Source organism: Columba livia, chromosome 23 (assembly GCF_036013475.1).
Source record: "Columba livia isolate bColLiv1 breed racing homer chromosome 23, bColLiv1.pat.W.v2, whole genome shotgun sequence".
In the NCBI taxonomy this organism is placed as follows: Eukaryota; Metazoa; Chordata; class Aves; order Columbiformes; family Columbidae; genus Columba; species Columba livia.
Window position 1 is genome coordinate 4,561,001 of NC_088624.1, and position 21,739 is coordinate 4,582,739.

The 21,739-nt window shown below is 62.1% G+C and overlaps 2 protein-coding genes across 4 annotated transcripts; both read left to right on the forward strand.

Annotated features, from left to right (window-relative positions):
• Positions 1–7: 7 nt before the first annotated feature.
• Positions 8–8,867, forward strand: DCAKD (dephospho-CoA kinase domain containing). Of its 3 annotated transcripts, none has more exons than XM_065039855.1 (5): positions 8–261; positions 2,637–2,754; positions 4,741–4,944; positions 6,772–6,859; positions 7,294–8,867. In XM_065039855.1, the coding sequence occupies exons 2-5, from the start codon at positions 2,643–2,645 to the stop codon at positions 7,577–7,579; spliced, it is 690 nt and encodes a 229-aa protein (XP_064895927.1). In that variant the 5' UTR covers positions 8–261; positions 2,637–2,642; the 3' UTR covers positions 7,580–8,867. The 3 variants fall into 3 exon arrangements, with proteins under 3 accessions (XP_064895927.1, XP_064895926.1, XP_064895928.1); XM_065039854.1 differs by having other exon boundaries at positions 228–406; XM_065039856.1 differs by lacking the exon at positions 8–261 and adding an exon at positions 268–704.
• A 6,444-nt stretch (positions 8,868–15,311) lies between these two features.
• On the forward strand, positions 15,312–21,625 carry C1QL1 (complement C1q like 1). Its single transcript, XM_005508123.3, has 2 exons — positions 15,312–16,129; positions 20,652–21,625. The coding sequence occupies exons 1-2, from the start codon at positions 15,563–15,565 to the stop codon at positions 20,829–20,831; spliced, it is 747 nt and encodes a 248-aa protein (XP_005508180.2). The 5' UTR covers positions 15,312–15,562; the 3' UTR covers positions 20,832–21,625.
• The last annotated feature ends 114 nt before the right edge of the window (positions 21,626–21,739 follow it).

A 21,739-nucleotide genomic window follows, 5' to 3' on the forward strand; every position in this document is an offset into this window, starting at 1 on the left:
CCGGGGCGGGGCTGCGGGGGCGGGAGGCTCTCACACCGGAGCAGCCGCGCGGGGCCGCCCGCCGCGGCGGAGAACTGCGGCCCGTCCTTCCGTCTCCTGTCCCCCGCTGAGGCCGCGGTGTCTGCGCTCCCACCCGCTTCCTGCCCGAGAGGGCGGATCGACCCCAATGAGCGCAGCGCCGATTGGTTGGGACAGGGACCCCACTTCCTACCAGCCAATAGGCCCGCGCGACACTGCGCTGCGCGTGAAGCCAGGCAGAGGGTGAGTGGGTGAGGGCGCCCTGAGGGGACCCGCTCCGGCCCTCGCACCCGGGCGGTTCATGGCGGTGGCGGCTTTTTCCGCACCCACGTAACGAGTATTTCATGAGTTTGCCGTTTAATTGCAGCGTCCTCAAGCCGAACAGCAGGTGTGTCAGCGCTCCAGGCCCACTCAGGAGCAGGAGGAGCTCGGGGTCGTTTTGGGCGCCGTCCTGACCCCGCGGTGGCTCCGGGCTCCTCTCGCAGGGCCCCGCTCCTCACAGCGCGAACCACGCGCTGGGTTTTCCCGCCTGAGCGGCCTCTGGGCTCCTGTTCGGGTTCCCCGGCTCTGGTTCGGTCGGCGCGGGGCAAATACACCAGAAAACGGCGCATTTTGGGGGAAAACTGTTCCCTGGCTGCTGCTCGTTCCACCCGCAGCACGGGCTGGACTCCCGCCCTTGCGCGCAGGTCAGACCCACGCGCGGTCAGTATTGACGCGTGGTACCGGGATCCGGTCCCGGCGCAGCGCACGTTCCGAGCCCCGCCGGGCCGCGGTTCCCGGACGAACCGCAGCGCTCCCGCCCCCAGCGGTTCTGCCGGCAGAGCTGGGTCAGCAGGGACGGAAATCGCGGGTGTCGGGAGCCGGTCCCAGCGGAGCCCAGAGCGCCGGGGTCACTGCGCTCACACCCCGGGTTCGCTCTGCACGGGCAGGGGTGTCTGTGTTTTTAAACCCACGCGAGCGGAGCCTCCCCGCTGCGAGGCGGCCACCGAAGCGCTGGTTCTCCCGTGGGTAGGGGGTTAACAATACATCCGGGTGTATGAACCCCGGAGAGGGTGGATGGACCTGCGGGGAGGGCTGGGTTTGACCTGCTGCGGTAACTCCGGCAGCCGCTGCATCGCCCCGAGCCCCCGTGACACGGGAAACGGCCCCGCGGGGCCGGGACCGCGCCCGCAGCACAGCTGGGGTTTGCGTCTCCTCTCGCGAAGCTCCGCTGGTTATCGCAGGCGCCGTTCCGCTTCCCTTCGCGTTCCCCTCGTTTTGCTGGAGTTACCCCATCTGTTCGCCTGGCGCCGTGGAAGGAAAAGCGCCCGTGGTGTGGCTGTGGGCTGGCGGCGGCTCCGGCAGCTGCGGGAGAAGCGGCGTTGAGACGCTGCCGGCCGGTGCCGGGGCTGCTGCGCCGGCTCCTGCTCCTCCCGCTGCTGAACTGCGGCTGCCACGGGACTGAGCGCTGCTGGCACACTGCGGTTATGGGAGAGGAGGTCGTAGCGTGGAGGGTGATGGTCTCTTCTCAGCCCCGGCACTGCCCCGTGTCCTGAGAACCTCATGTCCGTCTGTCCAGCCCTCCAGGGATGGTGACTCCAGCACTGCCCTGGGCAGCCTGTTCCAATGCCCGACAGCCCTTTGGGGAAGAAATTGTTCCCCAGATCCAACCTCAACCTCCCCTGGCGCAACTTGAGGCCGTTTCCTCTGCTCCTGGCGCTTGTTCCTGGGGAGCAGAGCCCGACCCCCCTGGCTCCAAGCTCCTTTCAGGCAGTTCAGAGATCAGAAGGTCTCCCCTCAGCTCCTGTTCTCCAGCTGAACCCCCCAGGTCCCTCAGCCGCTCCATCACACTTGTGCTCCAGCCCCTCACCAGCTCCGTTCCCTTCTCTCCACTCGCTCCAGCACCTCAAGGGTTTTCTTGGCATGAGGGGCCCAGAACTGCCCCAGGATTGGCAGTTTGGCCTCCCCAGGTCCAGTACAGGGACGGTCACTGCCCTGGGCCTGCTGGCCACACCAGTGCTGGTACCAGCCAGGATCCTGTGGCCTCTTGGCCACCTGGGCACACACTGGCTCCTGTTCAGCTGCTCTCACCAACACCCCCAGGCACCTTCCAGCTGTTTCTCCCAAGCCTGCAGCGTTCTTGGGGTTGTTGTGACCCACATGCGGGACCCTGCACTTGTCCTTCTTGAACGTCAATTGGCCTCACTTTTCTTCACCTGGACCAAGCTGTTATCTGAATGCTTCCCCTTTTGTCACTAATCCTGGGTCACCCTTGACACCCCTGCCCAAAATCTCACTGATTTAGGGTGCTGTGGGTGAGGCTGTGGTTTGATAAGTGCAGGTGCCGAAGGGCAGTGGGTTTGTGTTGCTGTAGGTAACCTGCAGCTTGAGCTGTGCACCCAGAGTCAGGAGGGTCCAGGGAGGCTTCATTTAACCCAACACTGTTCTTCAGTCTGTAAAACAAGTGTCCCCAGCTCAGAGAGGTGCCAAAACCATCATAAAGTCTTGACAACGCTTTGAGAACGTATGAAGATGAGCTTTGAGTGAAGTTGCCTGTTTGGGATTAATATTTGCTGCGCATGACGTGAACAAACTTGACGGAACAAACCATTTTCAGGCATTTTCTCTTTCCTTTTCAGAGCACGATGTTCCTGGTCGGGCTCTCGGGCGGAATCGCGTCGGGGAAGAGCACGGTGGTGGACGTGCTGCGGGAACTGGGCTGCGCCGTGATCGATGCCGATGCGATTGCCAGAGAGGGTGAGTTTGGCGCAGTTGATCTTTCTCCCGGCGGTTCCCCTGACAACTGGGTTTGATTCGGGGAAGCGCAGACGGCAGAGGGTGCTCTGGGTACGCTCGATGAAGCGTTTCCCACTCGATGAAGCTGCGTGGAGCCGATGTCTCAGGAGGGAGTGGAAATAGGATGTATTTTTAATAAAGAAAAAGAAAATCATATCCTAATAAACACCTTGGGGAGATTTTGCCTTGAGATTTCCTCTTCTGGACTGCAATACTTCCCAAGTTTGAATGTTTCTGGGCAAAATAAGTGCACTTTTCTGTAAAGTGGGTTCCCTCGGCTGATCTGGTGCCTCCCACAAGCCCCAGGACACCTGACATGTGGATCGCTAACACTTGAAAGAGAATTTCCCTCTGTGCTGCATGTTGCTTGGTTGTGAATACTGAGAGATTGGTCTACAAAATGTCTTGTGCCTCAAGAAAAAGAGGGTCCAAATATCCAAACGTGAAAGGAGGTTGTAGCATGGAGGGTGTTGGGCTCTGCTCCCCAGGAACAAGCGCCAGGAGCAGAGGAAACGGCCTCAAGTTGCGCCAGGGGAGGTTGAGGTTGGATGTGGGAACAGTTTCTTCCCCAAAGGGCTGTGGGGCATTGAACAGGCTGCCCAGGGCAGTGCTGGAGTCACCATCCCTGGAGGGCTGGACAGACGGACATGAGGTTCTCAGGACATGGGGCAGTGCCAGGGGTGGGTTATAGTTGGACTTGATGATCTCGAGGGCTTTTTCCAACCAAAACGATTCTGTGATTCTCTGATCCCGGCTCAGAGGGGGTTCAGTCTGTGCTGCTCCGCTCACCCGCCTCTCACCGCTCTGCAAACGCGCTGCCCTGGCTACCGAAAAGCCCCCGAAATCCAGATCTGTCTCCTCAGCAGGGCTGGAGCCAGCGCTGCTCTCCCCGATGACCTGTGCGATTTATGGGGCGAGATGTTAATCCCCCGGTACGGCCGGGATGCCGAGGAGAGCAGCGCTGGCTCCAGGAGGGGCTGCTGATTTGGTATGCAGAAGGTTTCGGGTCTGCAGCGGAGCCGTGGTGCAGGAGGTGTCATTTTGAAGTGCCTGCGCTTTTTCTGTTTGGTGAAGAACTTACCGTGTAGCCACCGAAAGCCGTGATGCTCTTAACATTTTATTGCACTGTAATTCCCATGGAGGTGTGGAAAATTTGCTGGAGGTGCTAAAAGCCCTCGGAGACGGTAGGAAAACAATACAGATACTCAGTGTCGGTTTTCTACCAATCACTTCATTTTTCTCCAATTCCTTTTTTATATGTGTTTATTTCTTGGACGAATTTTGCCCATCCTGAAACTGCCTCGGTGTGAAATTCCATGGCAGAAAGAAATTGGTCTTAAAGACTTTTATTAGGTTGGCCTGAGGTTACAACCTGTGGCAACATCCCTGGATGTTGGAGAGAAAATTATATACGGTCTGTTATTCTCTGTGGTTCCCCTCAGCTTGATCTTAATTATGGTTTTATTACTGTGTCTTTTTGTTGGTGGGGTTTTTTTTTTGGTGGTTTTAAAATTATACATTCATATCACGTCAGAGTCCCTGCAAATACCTATTGGGAATTGATCTTTTGGGAGGTTTCTGTGTTCGTTCTGCTGAAGAATTTGGTGGCTGAGGCAAAAGATGGTAAAAAAATGTTCAAAAACACTTAGGAGCAGCCTGGTTGTGTTCACCCAGCGCTGGGGTTTTCGGCCAAAATAAGCCTGACACTGCTCGTGGTCCCTTTAGGGTCTCCCTGCTCGATTCCTGGCCCCGCAGCCCCGTTTTGCCCGATCTGGGTGGGTGTTTGTGGAGCCGCTTCCCTGCGGTGCCGATAGCAGGTGCAGCACCGAGCCGAGGAGAATCAGCTCGGTTATTTAATGAGCAAAACTCATTTGAGGCCGATCGGTGATGCGAACGCCGCCTGCGCTGTAAAACCAGCTCTAACCTCCGGCTGTTTAACGTTCTCAGTGGTGCGGCCCCACTGCAAGGCCTACGGGCGGATCGTGCGTTGCTTTGGCACCGAGATCCTCTCAGCGAACGGAGAGATAAACCGCGAGGCTCTAGGAAACATCATCTTCTCCCAGCCGGAGAAACGGCAGCTGCTTAACTCCATCACCCACCCAGAGATCCTGAAGGAGATGCTGAAGCAGATCTTGAAGTATTTTGTGCGAGGTAAGAGCCGCGTCCCAGCACCACGAGGCTTCGGCAGGAGCCGTCACCGCTCGCTCTGCCTTTGGCTTTAAACTGGGGACAGGGAAAGAGAAAAGGAAGCGGCGCTGAGCGATGCCCTTTGTGCTCTGCCACCGGTGGCCTTTTGCGTCGGCGTTTGGAGGATTCGTTCCTGCCTTTCGCTGCTGCCCTTTGCCTTCTCTTGTGTGGTTTAAAGTACATCTGCAGGGCCTGAGAAAAGCATCGCGAGGCCTCTCTGAGATCACTTACTGGATAATGTCACACCTGCTGAAATAACCAAATATTCTTCCCTGCCCCCACCCTTCCTCCGTGAAAGCCGCGGAGCCCTTTTTAGTCTCGATAAGGTGAGAAACGGGCTGACAGCCGTGCTTTCCAAAGTCCCGCTTTTTTTCCCCTGATAAATATAACAAATACAGCTGTCAAACTTGGTCTAATCAAATGCCAGATAAGATCACCAGCTGGTTTGGAGGTCTCCGCGTAGACAGAAGGACGTCTTAATAGAGTCGGGCTGGTTTTGTGGAGCTTATCAAAGCTGAGCCCTGTGACAGCTGAATAGGCCGGTGCCGGGGCATGGCAGGGACTGTGCTCTGCTGCGGGGCGAGGAGGAGGAGGAGGAGGAAGCAACAGGCAGGAAAACCGGGAGCTAGAGATGGAGTCTTGAACCCAGGGCTGCGGATGCCGTCCTGCCCCTCAGCGAGAGCGCCGGGTGCCTTCAGCAGGCTGCTTTGTCCTCATTAGTCAGGTTTTAATGATTTGGGATAGCTGGATTTTGTCCCCGAGGATTGCTGTGTGAGGAAAGCTCTTATCGATCAAAGTGGAGGGCAGCGAGAAGCCGCTCCGGGCGGAGACGCCGGTAAAACGGCGCCTTGTTGGACGATGGTGTCTTTGTCAAGGATTTTGCTGCCGTGCCCAGCTCGCTTTGGGGGGTTTGGGTTAGAAAGAGGGGACAGCAGCGAAACTGGAGGTGTCCCCACGGGTAGGGGACACACAGGGGGGCAAAGTCCTGACTTAGAGCTTTCCTCTCCCCTGTCCCACTCCCCCAGGCTCATGGGGTGAACCCCACGTCCCCAAATGGTGCTTGCGAAGGGCAGAGGCACGTGGGGAGCCTGGGGTGGGCTGAGTGGTCCAGGGGGACACTGAGTTCCCCTTCACAGGCTGCTCTGCGTGGTGGAGGCATTTTAAACCAAATATAGCCAGGTTTGGTGAGGTTTTGGTGAGGTTTCGGGACCTGGGGCTGTGCCTGGAAGCAGCCCTGCATTTCAGTGTCACTGCTGCGCCAGGTCTGCAAGGGTTTCCTTGCTCTCTTTGGAAAAATGGAACCGTTTAGCCAAAAGCTTTCCAAAAAGGGAAGAAAACTGAGCTGGGAAACACGGGTTGAAATGACGGCAGCCTGGCTAACGCTGGAGACGCGGAGGAGAGCGGGTTCTGCTGTGGGCACTGTTCCCCTGGAGAGGCAGCACCGGCGGCGTGACGGCCGCTTGTGCACAGCCGCTGTCGTTTGAGCTTCTCCTTTCAGCTCCTCATTATATTTCTGCAGCTTCACCTTTGGGCTGAGATCGTTCAGGTTAGGGTTTGTTGGTTTTGTTTGGTTTTTTGCTTTCCCTCTGGAAGCTTGGAACGAAACTGTTCCCTCCCTCCGAGAGGGAGGAGGGCGAGCGTGCTGTGCTCTCCTCTCGCTGTAACCGCGGAGCCGCAGAGCTCTCCCCCTCCCTGGCGCAGCTGTGGCCGCGGTGCACACGCAGCGCGGGGGGTTTGGGGACCCCAGTAACGCCGTTCGCCTTTTTTGGGGGGGTGTTGTCATTTCTGCAGGCTACCGCTACGTGATCCTCGACATCCCTCTGCTCTTCGAGACCAAGACATTGACCAAGTTTATGAAATACACGGTCTTGGTTTATTGGTAAGTGCCATGTGAACCATAAAGACCGGAATGCTGCCACCTCCCTTGGAGGCTGGGGGGACCGTCATGTCCCTCCTCCTGCAGGGAGGATTTGGCTCCAGCCCCGGAGCCTCCTCTTTTCTGTAGACGTGAGAAGCGACACCTTCTTTATCCCAGTGTACCAGGGGCTTCTTACTGAGGTTTCCCCAAAACCTGGCACCCTTGTACAGGGGAGATCTCTGTCTTTGGGCTTTCCACGGCAGGGCAGGGTTTGGGGCGCTGCCCCGGCGTTACGGGCCACGGGAACACTGAAAACACGCAGCGGGTCAGCGCAGGCAGCGCTGAAGGTGCTGGCTCCATGGAATTTGCGCCAGCTCTGAAATGAAGCGGGGAGCATTGCGGGGGGCTTTCCCCCCCAGGCACCCCACCTCAGTGCCGCCCTCCCGTCCCGGCAGCGACCCGCCGACGCAGCTCTCCCGGCTGATGCGGAGGAACGGGCTGTCCCGGGCACAGGCAGAAGCTCGTGTGGCCGCCCAGCTGCCGCTGGACCAAAAGCTCAAGCTGGCGAGTCACGTCATCGACAACTCGGGGGACCGCGAGAGCACCCGGCAGCAGGTCCTGCGGCTGCACGCCCGCCTCGAGGGCTCGTGGCACTTCCTCTGGGCACGGCTGGCACTGGGCACGGCGGTGGCCGGGCTGGCCGGGCTGTCGTACCTCCTCCTCCAGCGTCTCATCTCTTAATTCACCTCTTCTTTTTGTCGCGGAAGATGCCTGAATTCCCAGGTTTGAAAAGGGCACCGAAAGGCCACGTCTCTTAATGAGCTTTGCCGGCTGAATGCAGACGCTGGGATGAGGCGTCTCCTTGCAGACTTCCCAAGGTGAACGGAGGGTGTTAGTTTTCTTTTCCGGCACCATCTCCTTCCTTCCTGCTCAGGTTCTTACCCACCAGCTGTGCCTGTGGCCTGGGACCATCACCTCACGTGGCTGCGGCCCCTGGACGAGGCCCCGTTAGGACTGACTTAACCTGTCTTAAGCCTTACTTTATTGAATGGTTATGCCTGTACAATTGAGAGGCTTGTGCAAGCATGACAGGGCAGGGCTCTTGCGTGAGTTGCTTTGCTGCTTCTTACAGAGCTTGCTTAGAAACTGCTAATACAGAACTCGCTTAAAAACTGCTAATACAGAACTCGCTTAAAAACTGCTAATACAGAACTCGCTTGCATAACTCCATTTGCCGTAGCCTTAGGCCTCAAGGTGCAAACTCTCACCTTGATATGTCCCATTTTTTACTTATTTAAGCAAAGGAGGGTCCCAGAGCCACTTCGAGCCAGGGAAGGGAGCTGGGACTGGCAGCAGAAGCTGCACCCCCAGAAATGAGAAAAGGAAAGATGCATCTAGAGATGAAAACCAGCAGAATGTGGGAACTCACTGAGGTTTTGGCTCTTGCCAAGGACTTTTTCAGCTTCCCAGCTGCAGGTGCAAATAGCAGCTGGGAGAACAGACAGGACAGCATCTGATTGATGTCCAGGCTGGTCAATGAGAGACAAGCGCCCGCAGAGATAATATTAGAATTGGCCCAAATTGGTGCGCGGGGGGCGGGAAACTTGGATTTTCAGGGTATAGTTGCCCAGGGGTTTGTTTGTTCGGAGTCCCTCTCCGGAGGCACCGGCCGCTGCACCTTTCCGATAAATTATTTAAGAGGAACCTCTGGAATTTGTGCCCAAGACTGTGCTTTGGGAAACCTGGAGCGAAGAAGCTTCTTTAACTCCTCATCACCTGCTGCTGGTCCACACGGTGGGACTCCGGTGAATTTGGGCCCCCCGTTTCACCTGGGGGAGGTGTCCTCACCCCGTTTGTGCCGTCACCGCTCGTGCGTCGCCCCCGGTTTGGATCTCAGGGTCTGACGCCACCCGGGACCCGCCTCACCCGACCTCATTTGCTGCTGTTTGAGTTTCCTCGGGCGGTTTCCCGGGGGGAAGCGGGTGCCGGCGCTTCCCCTCCGCTTTAATAAACCACTAATTGTAGCAGCTCCCGCGGCTCCGCGCCTGCGAGCGCTGCCGGTTCCGTCCCGTCCCCAGCTCATTGGGATGCCGGGGCACGGCTGCGCTGGGTAAAGTTCAGCGCACGCAAGCGGAGCTGGTGAGCGCGCTCGGGCTTTTCCCCAGCGTCCCCCCACTGAGCTTTTGGGGGGGCCGTGGCTGCGTGTCGGCAATGGGCACGTCGGCTGACAGCCCCGTCCTGCTGTCACCATCCTGTCCTGCTGCCACCCCTGTCCTGTGGCCACCATCCTGTCCTGTGGCCACCCCCGTCCTGCTGTCACTGTCCTGCCCTGCTGACACCCCCCTGTCCTGCTGCCACCACCTTGTCCCACTGCCACCCCCTGTTCTGCTGCCACCACCTGTCCCCATGTTTTGAGCAAGGTGGGTGTCACCACCCCCTGTGTGCAGAGGTCCCCGGGGTGCTCTGGGACACTTGGGCTCTGACCCCCACTTCCCGCCCACCTGGGCTTGTTGTCCCAGCAGGGACACAGCGGAGCCGGGCGGTGTCCTCGCTGTCCCCAGCCTTTGGGCACAGGGACATTCCCAGGTGTCACAGCCCTGCCTGTACCTCTCTTTGGAGCCAGGCACCCATCCCACCCCCTCTGAGCCCAGCCCTGTGCCTGGGGGTCCCGTGTCACTTGCCTGGGGACACAGGGTGCTCCTTGGGCACCCCAACTTCTCAGGCCGTGCCGGGGGAGCCGTACGCAGGCGCTGACCCTCCGCCCATCCCCTGCCCTGGTTTGAACAGCCCGTAATTGCAGTGGCGGTGCTGGGAGTCCCTCGCAGCCATAAATCAACGCAGGAGCAGGACGGGCTCAGCCCAAGATAAGCTCTGACTGTCACCGTCCCCCCTCCCTCCCGCCGCCTCCGCAATAAATGGGGCTGCGATGAGGCCGGGGGACACGGAGAAAGCGAGACAGGCACCGTAATCGCATTTGGTGCTCGGCTCCTGCCCTGCTGACGTTCACCACCGCTAATGAGTTTAGTGGGGCTCAGGGGACGGTTCCAGGCGGACAACGGCGAAGTGCAGGGTGTCACCGGGGCTGGCCTGGCCTCGGAGTGCCCGCTTTGGGGGTGTCGGGTGCCCGGGGCTGTGCTGGGGGTCGAGCCCCCTGGGTGGGCTGCGTGTTGGCATCCACCCCAGAGCCTGGTGCTTGGACACAGAGTCCCCCCGTGGTGCTGACGTCCCCTGTGGGTGCTGATGGCCCTCATGGGTGCTGTGTGACACCAGCCCCAGCATCACCCCAGCACCCCCAGACCCTCCCAGGTCCCACTCCCAGCCACCCTCACCCTTGGGGACATGCTGGCAGGACACCCCGTGGCGGTGGCATCGGCAGCTCCATTGATGGGCGTGGAGGGGGCAGCGTGAGTCCCAACATGTGGGGGACGCCCTGGCTGAGCCCCCTGCACTCATGACGTGGGTGCTGGGGGAGACCCAAGGGTGCTGGGGGTGACCCAAGGGTGTCCCCAGCATCCCCACATTCCCCATCCCCGCTGTGTCCCCGTCCCCGCACCGAGGCCGCCCCCGCTCGCCGCACCTCCCGCCATCGATCGGGGCTGTGTGAGCAGCGACCCCCCCCGTGTGCCGCACACCCCAAATATTTACCTGCTGCAAATGGGATCGATGGCGCTGCGGCTGACGGGGACTCGTGACAGACGAGCAGCTGCCCTCCCGCTGCACCCTGTCCCCAGTGTCCCAATCCCGCTGCACCCCCTCCCCAGAGCACCCCATTTCCAGTGCACCCCGTCCCTGGCACCCATCTCGGGGCACCCACCAGGCAGGTGGGGGTGCAGATGTGCCAGAGCCCATACAGGGCTGTAGGGACAGGGTGACATCCCCCAGTGGGGACTGTCCCCAATACCCAGGGAGGATTGGACCCCAAAGCGGGGATGGGTGGAGGGGCTGAGTGTGGTGTCACCACGTGGCATCAGTGTCACTAGTGTCACTGCATGGTCCTGGGGTATGGCACGGTGTCACTGTCACTGCACAGCCCCTGGGGTGTCACACGGTGTCACTGTGGCCGCTCAGTCCCACTCGTGTCACACGGTGCTGCGATGCAGCCCCGCGGTATGGCACAGCATCACTGCTGCTCCCCGGGGTGTCACATGGTGTCACTGTCACCGCACAGTGCACAGGGTGTCACTGTCACTGCGGGGCCGCTGGGTGCCACGCAGTGTCACTGCAGCTCCCGTGGGTTGTCACACAGAGTCACCGTCAGTGCCTGGTCCATGGGATGTCACATAGTGCTATGTCACTGCATGGCCCACGGGGTGTCACCCAGAGTCACCGTCACTGCTGTCCCGCAGTGTATCACCCAGTGTTGCTGTCACTGCATGGCCCACGGGGTGTCACCTAGTGTCACCATCACTGCATGGCCTGGGGTGTCACATACCATGCAGGACACTCCCCAGTGCCACCCCCCGCACATCTTGTGGGCTGTCACCCAATGTCACTGCACACCCCTGGCTGTGTCACACCCCGTCCCCACCAGCCCTGGGGCAGCCTGGGGACAGCACAGCAGGTCCCAGCAGCCCAAGTCCCCCTGGGGGACCCGTCCCCGATCCTGTCCCCTCCACCCGCCCTCCCTGCTGCCAGGCAAGCAGCCACTTCCCGTCACTCAGCAGCGCTAATTAGCCGCGGTGCTGGCAGCCCTTAATTGCCGCGCGGCGGGAGGGTGGCCGGCCCCGCTGCAGCCATAATGAGAGGCAGTGACGGGGACAGGGACAGGCTGGCGATGTGCCACCCCTACCTTGTCCCCCCACCTGCAGCTGGGCTCCCGCACGGGACAAGGGACAGTGCCAGCGCTGGGCTAGGCCACGTGGCACATCCTTGTCCCCAGGGCCAGGGCAGCCAACCAGCCTGGTGGCTAACTGGCCAATCAACTAGCCAGCCAGCTGGGTAGCCAACTGACCAGTTAGCTAAGCAATCAGTTAGTCAACCAACCTGTTGGCTAACTAGGTAGCCAACTAGTCAGCCTGCCAACCAGCCAGATGGCCAGCCGACTAGCCAGCCAACCAACCTGTTGGCCAGTTCGCCTGTCAACTAGCCAGCCAGCCTGTTGCTCAACTGGCCAGCCAGACAATCAAGCAGCCAATTGGCCAGCTAGCCAACCAACCAGCTAGCCAGCCAAAGCACCAAGTAGCCATCTAGCCAGCCAGACAACTGGCTAGTCATCTACCAACCACGTAGTTGGCCAACCAGCTGGCTACCTGCCAGCTAGCCAATCAGCTACCAGCCACCGAATCAACCAACTGGCCAACTAACTAGCCAGCTGGCTAGCCAAACAGCCATCTAGGTGGCCTTCAAACCAAGTAGCCAGTTGGCCAACCAGCAGTTGGTCAGTCTTTTACCTGCCAACCAGCCACTCAGCTGTGTGGCTAGCCAGGTAGCCAACTGGCTAGCTCTCTAGCTAAGTATGCAACCAGCCAACGAGCCATCTGGCCACCAGCCAGCCAGGAGCACCCTCTGCCCCGTCCAGTGCTGGGACCCGCCGTGCTGTTGCCTCGATCCTGCAGCCAGTCCCCAGGTTCGTCAGCACGGCCTGACATCGGGGTCGTTAGTTCTGCCGCTGGGTGCTAATTAGTGCTGAGCCATGAGCGTTGCGTGCCTGGGGTAACCACGGCAGTGGGGGACACAGTGCCACGAGTGCAGGGTCCGTGTCCCCCTGGCCACACATGGCCCTATGGGCAGCAGCAGCTCCCCCTGGCTGCAGCACTGGGAGGGGAAACTGAGGCACAGCGCAGCACTGGCCCCCCAGCCCCTGTCCCGCCCCAGCTGCACTCGCCCTTCCCCAAACGCCCTTAACGAGCTCCCCAGTGAGCAGTGGGGGGCTGGGGGGCTCAGCCACCCCCAGGCCGAGCCTGCGCCCCTGAGCATCGATCAGCCCCCCCGGCCACCAGCGTCCCCCCCGGCGTCACCCACCCCCATCCCCGCGTCACCAGGCAGAGCAAACAGCCCCGGGCCGGGCGCATCGATCGCAGGAGCTGCTGTTTGCTTAACCTTTGCGGAGGAGCTGCCGCGAGTGAGCTGTCACCGCAGCCACCGCTGTCACCGCTGCCACCGCTGCCACCGCAGCCACTGTGACCATCACAGCCACTACAGCCACCACTGTCACCTCAGCCACTGTAACCACCGCAGCCACGATAGCCACTGCTGTCACCGCTGCCACCACTGTCACCTCAGCCACTGTAACCACCACAGCTACTACAACCACCACTGTCACCACTGTCACCACAGCCACTGTAACCACCACAGCCACTGCTGTTGCCACAGCCACTGCAAGCCACCACAACCACTGCTGTCACTGCAGCCATCGCAGTCACAGCGGCCACCGCAGCCGCCACTGCTACCGCAGCTACTGCTGCCACTGCAGTCACTGTAGCCACTGCTGGCACTGCTGCCACTGCCACCACTGCCACCACTGCCGCCACTGCCACCACTGCTGGCACTGCCACCACTGCTGGCACTGCTGGCACTGCCACCACTGCCACCACTGCCACCACTGCCACCACTGCCGCCACTGCTGCCACTGCCGCCACTGCTGGCACTGCTGTCACTGCCACCACTGCCACCACTGCCGCCACTGCTGTCACTGCCACCACTGCTGCCACTGCTGTCACCTCCCAGCTGTGTCCCATTTCCCAGCCGTGGCCCAGCAGTGTCTGTCCCCACAGGGATGGAGCCAGCTCGGGGGCTGCGCTGCACCCCCATGCAGGGGTTGGGGACAGGGACAGGGACAGGGAGCACTGTGGGGTGTTGTCCCCATCCATAGGGTGCTGCTGCCCCACGGTGGCACTGAAGCCATCCCAGCTCTGCCACCAGGCTGTAGGGACACAGCCTGGGGACATGGTGTCCATGCCATGGAGACACGGTGACTCATGGCGGTGAGCTGCCCTGGGGTGGCGTCCATGCCATGGGGACACAATGACCCATGGCAACGAGGAGACCAGGGGCTGTGGCCCCAGCATGAGGACACAGTGACCAGGACCAGAGATGTCCCCAACCCTCTGGGTGAGACGATCCCTTGACACAACCAGGCCACGCCTGTGTCCCCTGTGTCCCCACCACGGCCACCCCGTCCCCACACGGGTCCCCCTGCCCACCTGGGCCACCGCGGCATCGCGCTGGCGGGTGACTCACGCAGCCTGTGACCTCGCCGAGGCGTATTTTTAGGCGCTCGTTAAAAAAGAAGGATAATGAGGTGGGAGTGGGGGACAACAGTGGAGAAAAGAACCAGGGAAGGAGCTGGTGACATGATGGTGACAGCTCGGGGGGGACATGGGGCTGGCAGCACACCCACCCGAAAACACTCTGCCCCCCCCACAAGCCTCGTTAAACCCCCAGGAATAATTGCCTTCTTAAAGGCGACTAATTGATTTTCGCACGCTGATTAAATTAAAGCCTCTGCGGGAGCTGAGGGGGACGCAGGGACGATCGATGTGCTGACAAGTGTCCCCTTGGTCCCTCCCCCTTTTGGGTTGGGGGGCTGGGATATGTCCCCCACGTGTCCCCTGGGGTTTGGGGACATCGCCTGGGAGTGGCACTGGAAGGGGACGCACCCCCAGGGTGGGTTTTTGGGGGGTGTTATGATGAGGACGCACCCGCTGGGAAGGCCAACCATGTGCACCACTGGGGTTGATGCCACCTTGGCATTGTCACCCAAGGCCACCAAACGACCATGGCTCTGGGAGCAGCCCCAGGGCTGCACTACGCCTGTGTCTCCCCCACCCCATCCCCACCGCGTGTGTCCCCCCCGGCCCCGTGTCCTTCGCTCACCCCCGGCGCTGGCGGCGGCTGTCACTTGCCATCGCGTCCCGCTGTCCCCGCCGAGGCTGATGGAGATGGCAGGCGACGGAGCGGGCGCAGCTGCGTTGTCCCCGTGTCACGGGCCCGCCGGTGCTCAGCCCCTCCGGGGATGGCTCTTTGGCGTGGCCGTCGCCCCCGAGCACGGCCTGGCTGTCCCCGTGGTGGCACTTGCGTGTGCGTGGTTGTCACAGCAGCCTTTACTGCTGGTGGTGGCGTCCCGTCCCGCCACCCCATGGTTGACCCCAATGGGTGCTTGGGTGACCTGAGCTGTCCCACTGCGTGGGTTCCCTGAGACCCGGGGAAACTGAGGCAGAGAGGTGGGAGATGCTGTGGGAATTGTCACCCGTGGGTTTGCCCCTGTGGGGACACAGGTGACAGGTCCCAGGGGGTGTCCCCAGCTCCTGGGCACGGAGGCAACCGGAGCTCCAGCCCCCGTGGGGTCGCGGCCGCCGGGTCCCCGGGTGGCACCGCCCCGTGGGGACAGGGCGTGGCTCGGGGTGACCGAGGGGTCCCCAGCGGTGGCGGGACCGGGTCCCACGGAGAACGCGGGGGTCGCGGGTGAGGCAGGGCGGGGGGGGGGCGCGGGGGTGGGCGTGGCCGGGGCGTGGCTCCCCGCCCAGTGCGCTGTGTGGGCGGGGCCAGAGCGGCGGTGGGCGTGTCTCGAGCGGGTGGGCGTGGCCTGGGCGGCGCGGGGCGCACCGGAGCCAGCGGAGCGCAGCGGAGCGGAGCGGCCGCCGCCACCCCCGACCCCCCCCCGCCGCCGCCGCCCTGCTCCCCTCCACCGGCACCATTGCCACCCCCGGGCGACAACGCGCCCCGGCCGGGCGGCGGCTCAGCCTGGGCCGGAAAACTTTGCTGGCGGCCGCGGCGGGGGTGGTGATGGTGCTGGTGCTGGTGGTGCTCATCCCGGTGCTGGTGAGCTCCGCCGGTACCGACGGCCGGTACGAGATGCTGGGGACCTGCCGGATGGTCTGCGAGCCTTATGGCCCCGCGGCTGCCCCCCCGCCGCAACCGGCCGAACGCGGCCCCCTCCCGCCGCCCTCCACCCTGGTGCAAGGTCCCCAGGGCAAACCGGGGCGACCGGGGAAACCGGGACCGCCGGGACCGCCCGGAGAACCAGGACCGCCGGGACCGGCGGGGGCGCGCGGTGAAGCGGGACGACCGGGACCCCCGGGATTACCGGGACCGGGGGCTACGGGTGCGGTGAGCGCGGCGACCTACAGCACGGTGCCGCGCGTCGCCTTCTACGCCGGCCTCAAGAACCCCCACGAGGGCTACGAGGTCCTCAAGTTCGACGACGTGGTCACCAACCTGGGCAACAGCTACGACGCCGCCTCCGGCAAGTTCACCTGCGCCATCCCCGGCACCTACTTCTTCACCTACCACGTCCTCATGCGCGGCGGTGACGGCACCAGCATGTGGGCCGACCTCTGCAAGAACGGGCAGGTAAGGGCTGCCCACCCCAGCTCCCAGACCCACAGCGGGACCAGAGGTGCCGCTGTCCCCCACGCACTGGAGAAGGGCTCTGGGTGCTTCCATGGGTGCTCCATCCTTTTCCCAGGGGTGATAACAGGCTGTGGGTGCATCCCTGAGGTGCCCCGTCCTCTTCCCAGCCCTGGAGATGCGTCCCCAGGGACCCGCATCCTTCTCCCAGTGGCAGTGAGGGGCTCTGGGTGCGTCCCTGGGGTGCCCCATCCTTTTCCCAGCCTCAGAGATGCACCCCCGGGGTGCTCCATCCTTTTTGCGGTGGCGATGATGAGCTCTGGGTGCATCCCTGGGGTGTCACATCCTTCTCCCAGCCGCAGAGCTGCACCCCCAGGGTGCTCCATCCTTCTCCCAGTGACACGATGGGCTCCGGGTGCATCCCCAGGACATCTCGTCCTGCTCCTGGCTCCAGAGAAACATCCTCGGGGTGTCTCATCCCTCTCCCCGCCCTGGAGACGCAACCCCGGGATGTTCTGTCCTCCTCCTGGTAGTGATGCTGGGCTCTGGGTGCACCCCCGGAGTGCCACATCCTTCTCCTGGTGACAATAATGAGCGCTGGGTGCATTCCCAGGGAACCCCATCCTTCTCCTGGTGACAATAATGGGCTCTGGGTGCACCTCCAGGACCCCCATCCTTCTCCCATCCCCAGAGAGGCTCCCCTGGGTGCTCTGTCCCCTTCTCAGTGCTGGGGACATGCACTGCCACCACAGCCGTGCTGCCCCGATGTGTCCCTTCGGTCCTTTCCTCGGCTCCGCCGTGCCTCTGGGATGCCTCGGGGTGTTCCTGCCATGTCTCCAGGGTGTCCTGCTCTCCCCACTGTTGTGACTCTCCAGGGGGACAGTGTCTGTGGTGGCCTGGAGGGGACAGCGCCTGCCCCACTGTTGGGTGCTGCACCCAGCCCGGACCCAGCTCTGCTGCCGCTGTCTCAGCAGAGATGTCCCCTTCCCCAGCCGGGCGGCGTGGGGACACCACGGGGGGGACACCCCCAGGCTGCTCCATCCCTGTCCCCCCATCCCTCCCAGCCCCACCATCCCCAAATCCTCCCGACCCCCACACGGCCCCTCCAGCCCCGCGGTTTTCGGGTGCTGCCCCTTTCCCACACCGTGTCCCCCCGGCCACGACTTGAGACGTGGCTGCGACCCCCGGAATGTCACCCGGGCTCCATCCCCTCAGTGTCACCGCAGCCGGTGTCCTCGCCGGGATTCATCCCGCTCCCGCTTCCCATCATGTTCTCCCGGCATCGAGCCCCGCGGTGCATCCCCATCCTGGGGACGTGTGACACCAAATAACCCCAAACTCAGTATCAACCCCAAAAAAAGCCGGGGGCGGGGGGAGCAGGAGCCCTGGCACAACCACCGTGCGTCACCCCTCGGCTCCGAAAACCTCCGAGCCGGGAGCGCAGTCAACACAGGAGCCACTTGCCGTTTTTTCTCCATCCAAACAGTTTAATTTTATATTTTATTGCATCTTTTTTTGGTCTTTCCCCCCCCCCATCCCCAAATTTTTGGGGGTCCCAGCAGCGCTTGGCACCGCTCCCTCTTTCTCCCAAGCAGCATCTGTATAACTCTGGTCTGCGCATCCCCATAAAAACCCACCTCACCCCTTTTTTCCTCCGCCAAAATCCCACACCCAGAATATTTTTGGGGACCCCCCCAAAACGTTCTCACCTCCTCCCACCCCCCCGAGCCCCGATCCCCACTGCTCGGTGCAGGATCGATGCTCCTGGGCGCTACCGGATGAGTTTCCAGAAGCTACGGAGCCCTCGTCGAGAGGAGCCGCGCTCGGGCGGGCGCGCGATGCAGCTTAATTAACCGCTTGTTAATTACTAATGAGGTATCGCCACTCCAATATTTATAAAGAAGCGGTTTGGAAGGCAGGGGAGTGCACTGGCGGGAGAGTTTAAAAAAGATACCCCCAAAATGCTCCAAAAAAGGGGTTAATAAGGGGTTTATTATGGGAAATCCCCCATCCCGGCAGAACTGGGGGTGTCTCCAGGCAATGGGGGTCGATCCTAATGGAATTAGAACTTGGGGACCCCCCCCGGCTCCCCACTTTCCTCTGGCGCTGCTGGTTTGGGGCGCAGCCCATCATCCCTGCGTCAGGGCTGGAGTTAATGAGAGCCAGGGGAGCTGCTCCTGGGGGTTAATTAGCATTAATTATTCGTATTTGTATTAGCCTGGAGTGGGGCAGTGGGACTGGGGGGAGATGCTGGATGGGCGGATGGGGGGGGATGGAGCCGAGTGGTTTTGGGGTCCCTGTGGCGGGGGGTGGGTGTTCTGTCCCCGCTGTCCCATGTACCAAAGCTGTGGCTACACTGCGGCTCGGGGGGACACAGCCCCAGGGTGTCCCTGTGGGTGGGGGCCTGGGGATGGTCCCCAAACGGACTGTGGGGACACAGGGGTGCACTGGGGGCACATCCAGCACCGTGCCTAGGGGTCTGGGCTGGCACCTGCTGCTGCACTTGGGGTTTGGGGGGCACCTGCTGCCATGCGTGGGGGTCCTGGGCTGCGGTGGTCGGGACACTTGGTGTCCCCAAGGTGCTGAGTGTCACTGTGAGTGGCTCAGCCTGGACATGGGTGCTCCCCACTCTGCCTGTGTCCCCCCCTTGGGTGCAGCCACATCAGGGACCATCCCCAGCCCACGGTGTGCCCAGGGCGGGTGACATCACCCCAGCATTGTCACTGGGGTCAGTGACAGCGGCTGCTGGGGGCCGTGTCCCCCGCAGTTCCCACCTCCAGGGGCTGCGTGTGGCCGTGGCTGGGGGAAACTGAGGCACGGAGCAGGACGAGAGGGACAAGGCCATGGGAGTGGGATGCGGTGGCAGCCCCACCCCCTGTGCCGCTGCGGTGCCGGGAGCGGCTCAGCCCGGCCCTGGTGCTGCCATTTATCTTCCCTGGTTAGTGCCAAGGGCTGGCGGGCGCGCGGTGACGAGGCAGCTCCTTAACGAGGGAAGACGGATGACACCGGGCGGCTCTGGCTGCGGCGGGGGGGGGACAATGGCAGCAGAGCCCGGCACCAAATGGCTTCTCCTGGTTCTCCTTCCCCTCTGCTTCGTCCCCAACTCCTTTTCCTTGGCAAGACCCCACCAAGGCAGTATCCCCTGGGACTGGGGCGCTGTGACCGACTGACATTCACTGTCCCCCGTGGGGATGGGGACCCTCGTGGTGGTGGGGTAGACACGGGGTGACTTTTAACAGGGTGACAGCACTGATGGTGGCACAAGGGATATGGCTGCATGTGCAAGAGCGAGCCCTATGGGACCACCTGTTGGGCCATCAGTAGGTTCCAGAGTTAACAGTGTCTGACCACACCCTCACCAGCTGCCTGTGGGCTCGGGGAGATGCAGCTGCATTCCTGAGGGGGAGGGGACCCCTGGGGCCCCCGTCCTGGGACCAAAGCACAGGAATCCATGGGGACACCCCCCTGGCCGGGGACCCCGCAGCCGATCAGCGCTGCCTCCCCAGTGCCAGCCAATTAAGAGCCCATTCTCATCAGCTGTAATTAGGAGCCTCTTCTCCCCTGTGCATCGCTTTTGCATTTCACTGGGGATTTTACCTGCCGGCTTGTCACTGTCACCCAGCGCCGCGTGATCTCCCGCAAGGCGCCGGCGGAGATTTGATTATCCAAATAATTCAGCCGCGGCAGCCGGCTCCAGCCGCGGAGCTGCTTTGCCTGGCGGTTACGGCACCTCTGGCTCTGCCGGCTCCTCCTGGCCTTGTCCTCCGGCACCGAGGAAATATTGACGGGGGGAGCATCCCGCCCCACAGCGGGTTGGGATCCAGATAAGTGGTGAGGTTTGTTTTGGGGGGTTTGAGCTCAGCCCTTACCACCCATGTGATGCCCGTGAAGACGTGTGGGGATGCGCTGGATTCAGTGAATTGGTTTGGGGCTGGGCCGGGAGACGGGGTCCTGTGTTCGAGATGTGGTTCTGCACCCGAATCTGGAGTTGGGGTCCTGTGTCTGAGCTGTGGTCCTGCATCCAAACTGGGAGATGGGGTCCCATATCTGAACCATGGTCCTGCACCCGAATCCAGAGATGAGGTCCCGAGTCTGAGCTGTGGACCCACATCCGAATCTGGAGATGGGGTCCTGTGTCTGGGCTGTGGTCCCGTGTCTGAATTTGAAGCTGTGGTTCCATGTTGGGGCCGTGGTCACGCACTCAAATCGGGTGATAGTGTCCCGCATCCCAACCCAGAGGCAGGTCCTGTGTCTGGGACGTCACTGTGTGTCTGAACCCAGAGCCGGGTCCTGTGTCTGAGCTGAGGTCCCACATCCCAACCCAGACCCGTGGTCCCACACCTGAGGGTGCTGGCCCGGGGAAAAGCTCTGAGCGATGCTCAGAGAAGCCACCTCCATTTGTGACCCACGGGTGGGGACCGGGGACACCCTGTGCCATCCGGAGCTGCGGGCGGTCCTGCTGGCTGCGGATGAGCCGGTCCCTTGGGTGTCCCCTGAGGCGGGTGCCGCGGTGTCCCCTGCGCAGGTGCGGGCCAGCGCCATCGCGCAGGATGCCGACCAGAACTACGACTACGCCAGCAACAGCGTCATCCTGCACCTGGACGCGGGGGACGAGGTCTTCATCAAGCTGGACGGGGGCAAAGCCCACGGGGGCAACAACAACAAGTACAGCACCTTCTCCGGCTTCATCATCTACTCAGACTGATCCTGGACCCACGGCATTGCCCCACAGCCCCACCAAACTCCACAGCATCGCCCCACAGACGTCCAGCCCTATAGCTGTCCCCTGCAACCATCCAGCCCCGTGGCATCACCTTCTAGCCCCACAGCGTCACCGTGCAGCCCACTCAACTGCAGAGCATCACCCCACGGCCCCCTAAACCCACAGCAGTGCCCCACAGCCCCCCGACCACATAACATCCAGTCATGCTGGTCCAGGCCATCTATGGGGTCCCCAACCCCACTTTCCCCTTCGCTTACCCCATGGCTGCTAATTCGGGGTTGGGGGGCTGTGGAGACTGTAGAGGTTGGGTACCCCCCTGCGCTGCCCCCCATACAACAAGTACAGCACCTTCTCGGGCTTCATCATCTACTCGGACTGAGCCTGGACCCACGGCATCGCCCCACAGACCCCCCAGCCCCACAACCGCCCCTCGTGCTGCTCAGATCATCTATGGGGTCCCCAACCCCCCTTTCCCCACCGCTCACCCCACAGCTGCTAATTTGGGGTTGGGGCGGCTGTGGGGGCTGGCAAGATGTTGGGGACCCCCCTGCGCTGCCCCCCTGCACCCATCCCTGGCCGTGCACCCGCTTGGCCCCGCGGCTCCCGCTGCTCCCCCGCGGGGCAATGCCGGGTCCCCGCCGTGTATATATGTACAGGACACACACACGTCTATACGGTTCCCCCGCCCCGTTCCGGTGGCTGCGCTGGGCGGGGGGAGCCGCCCTCGCTGCCCGACCCCGGGGCGACTCCATGGTAAAGCAGAGCTGTGACCTGTCCCTGTGCGCTGTCTGTGTCCCCGCGGGGGCAGAGCCCTTGTCCCCCACCCCGGGGACAGGGTCATCCAGCCACCCCCACAACCCACCCCGCGTGGCTTCACGCATCGGCCCAGC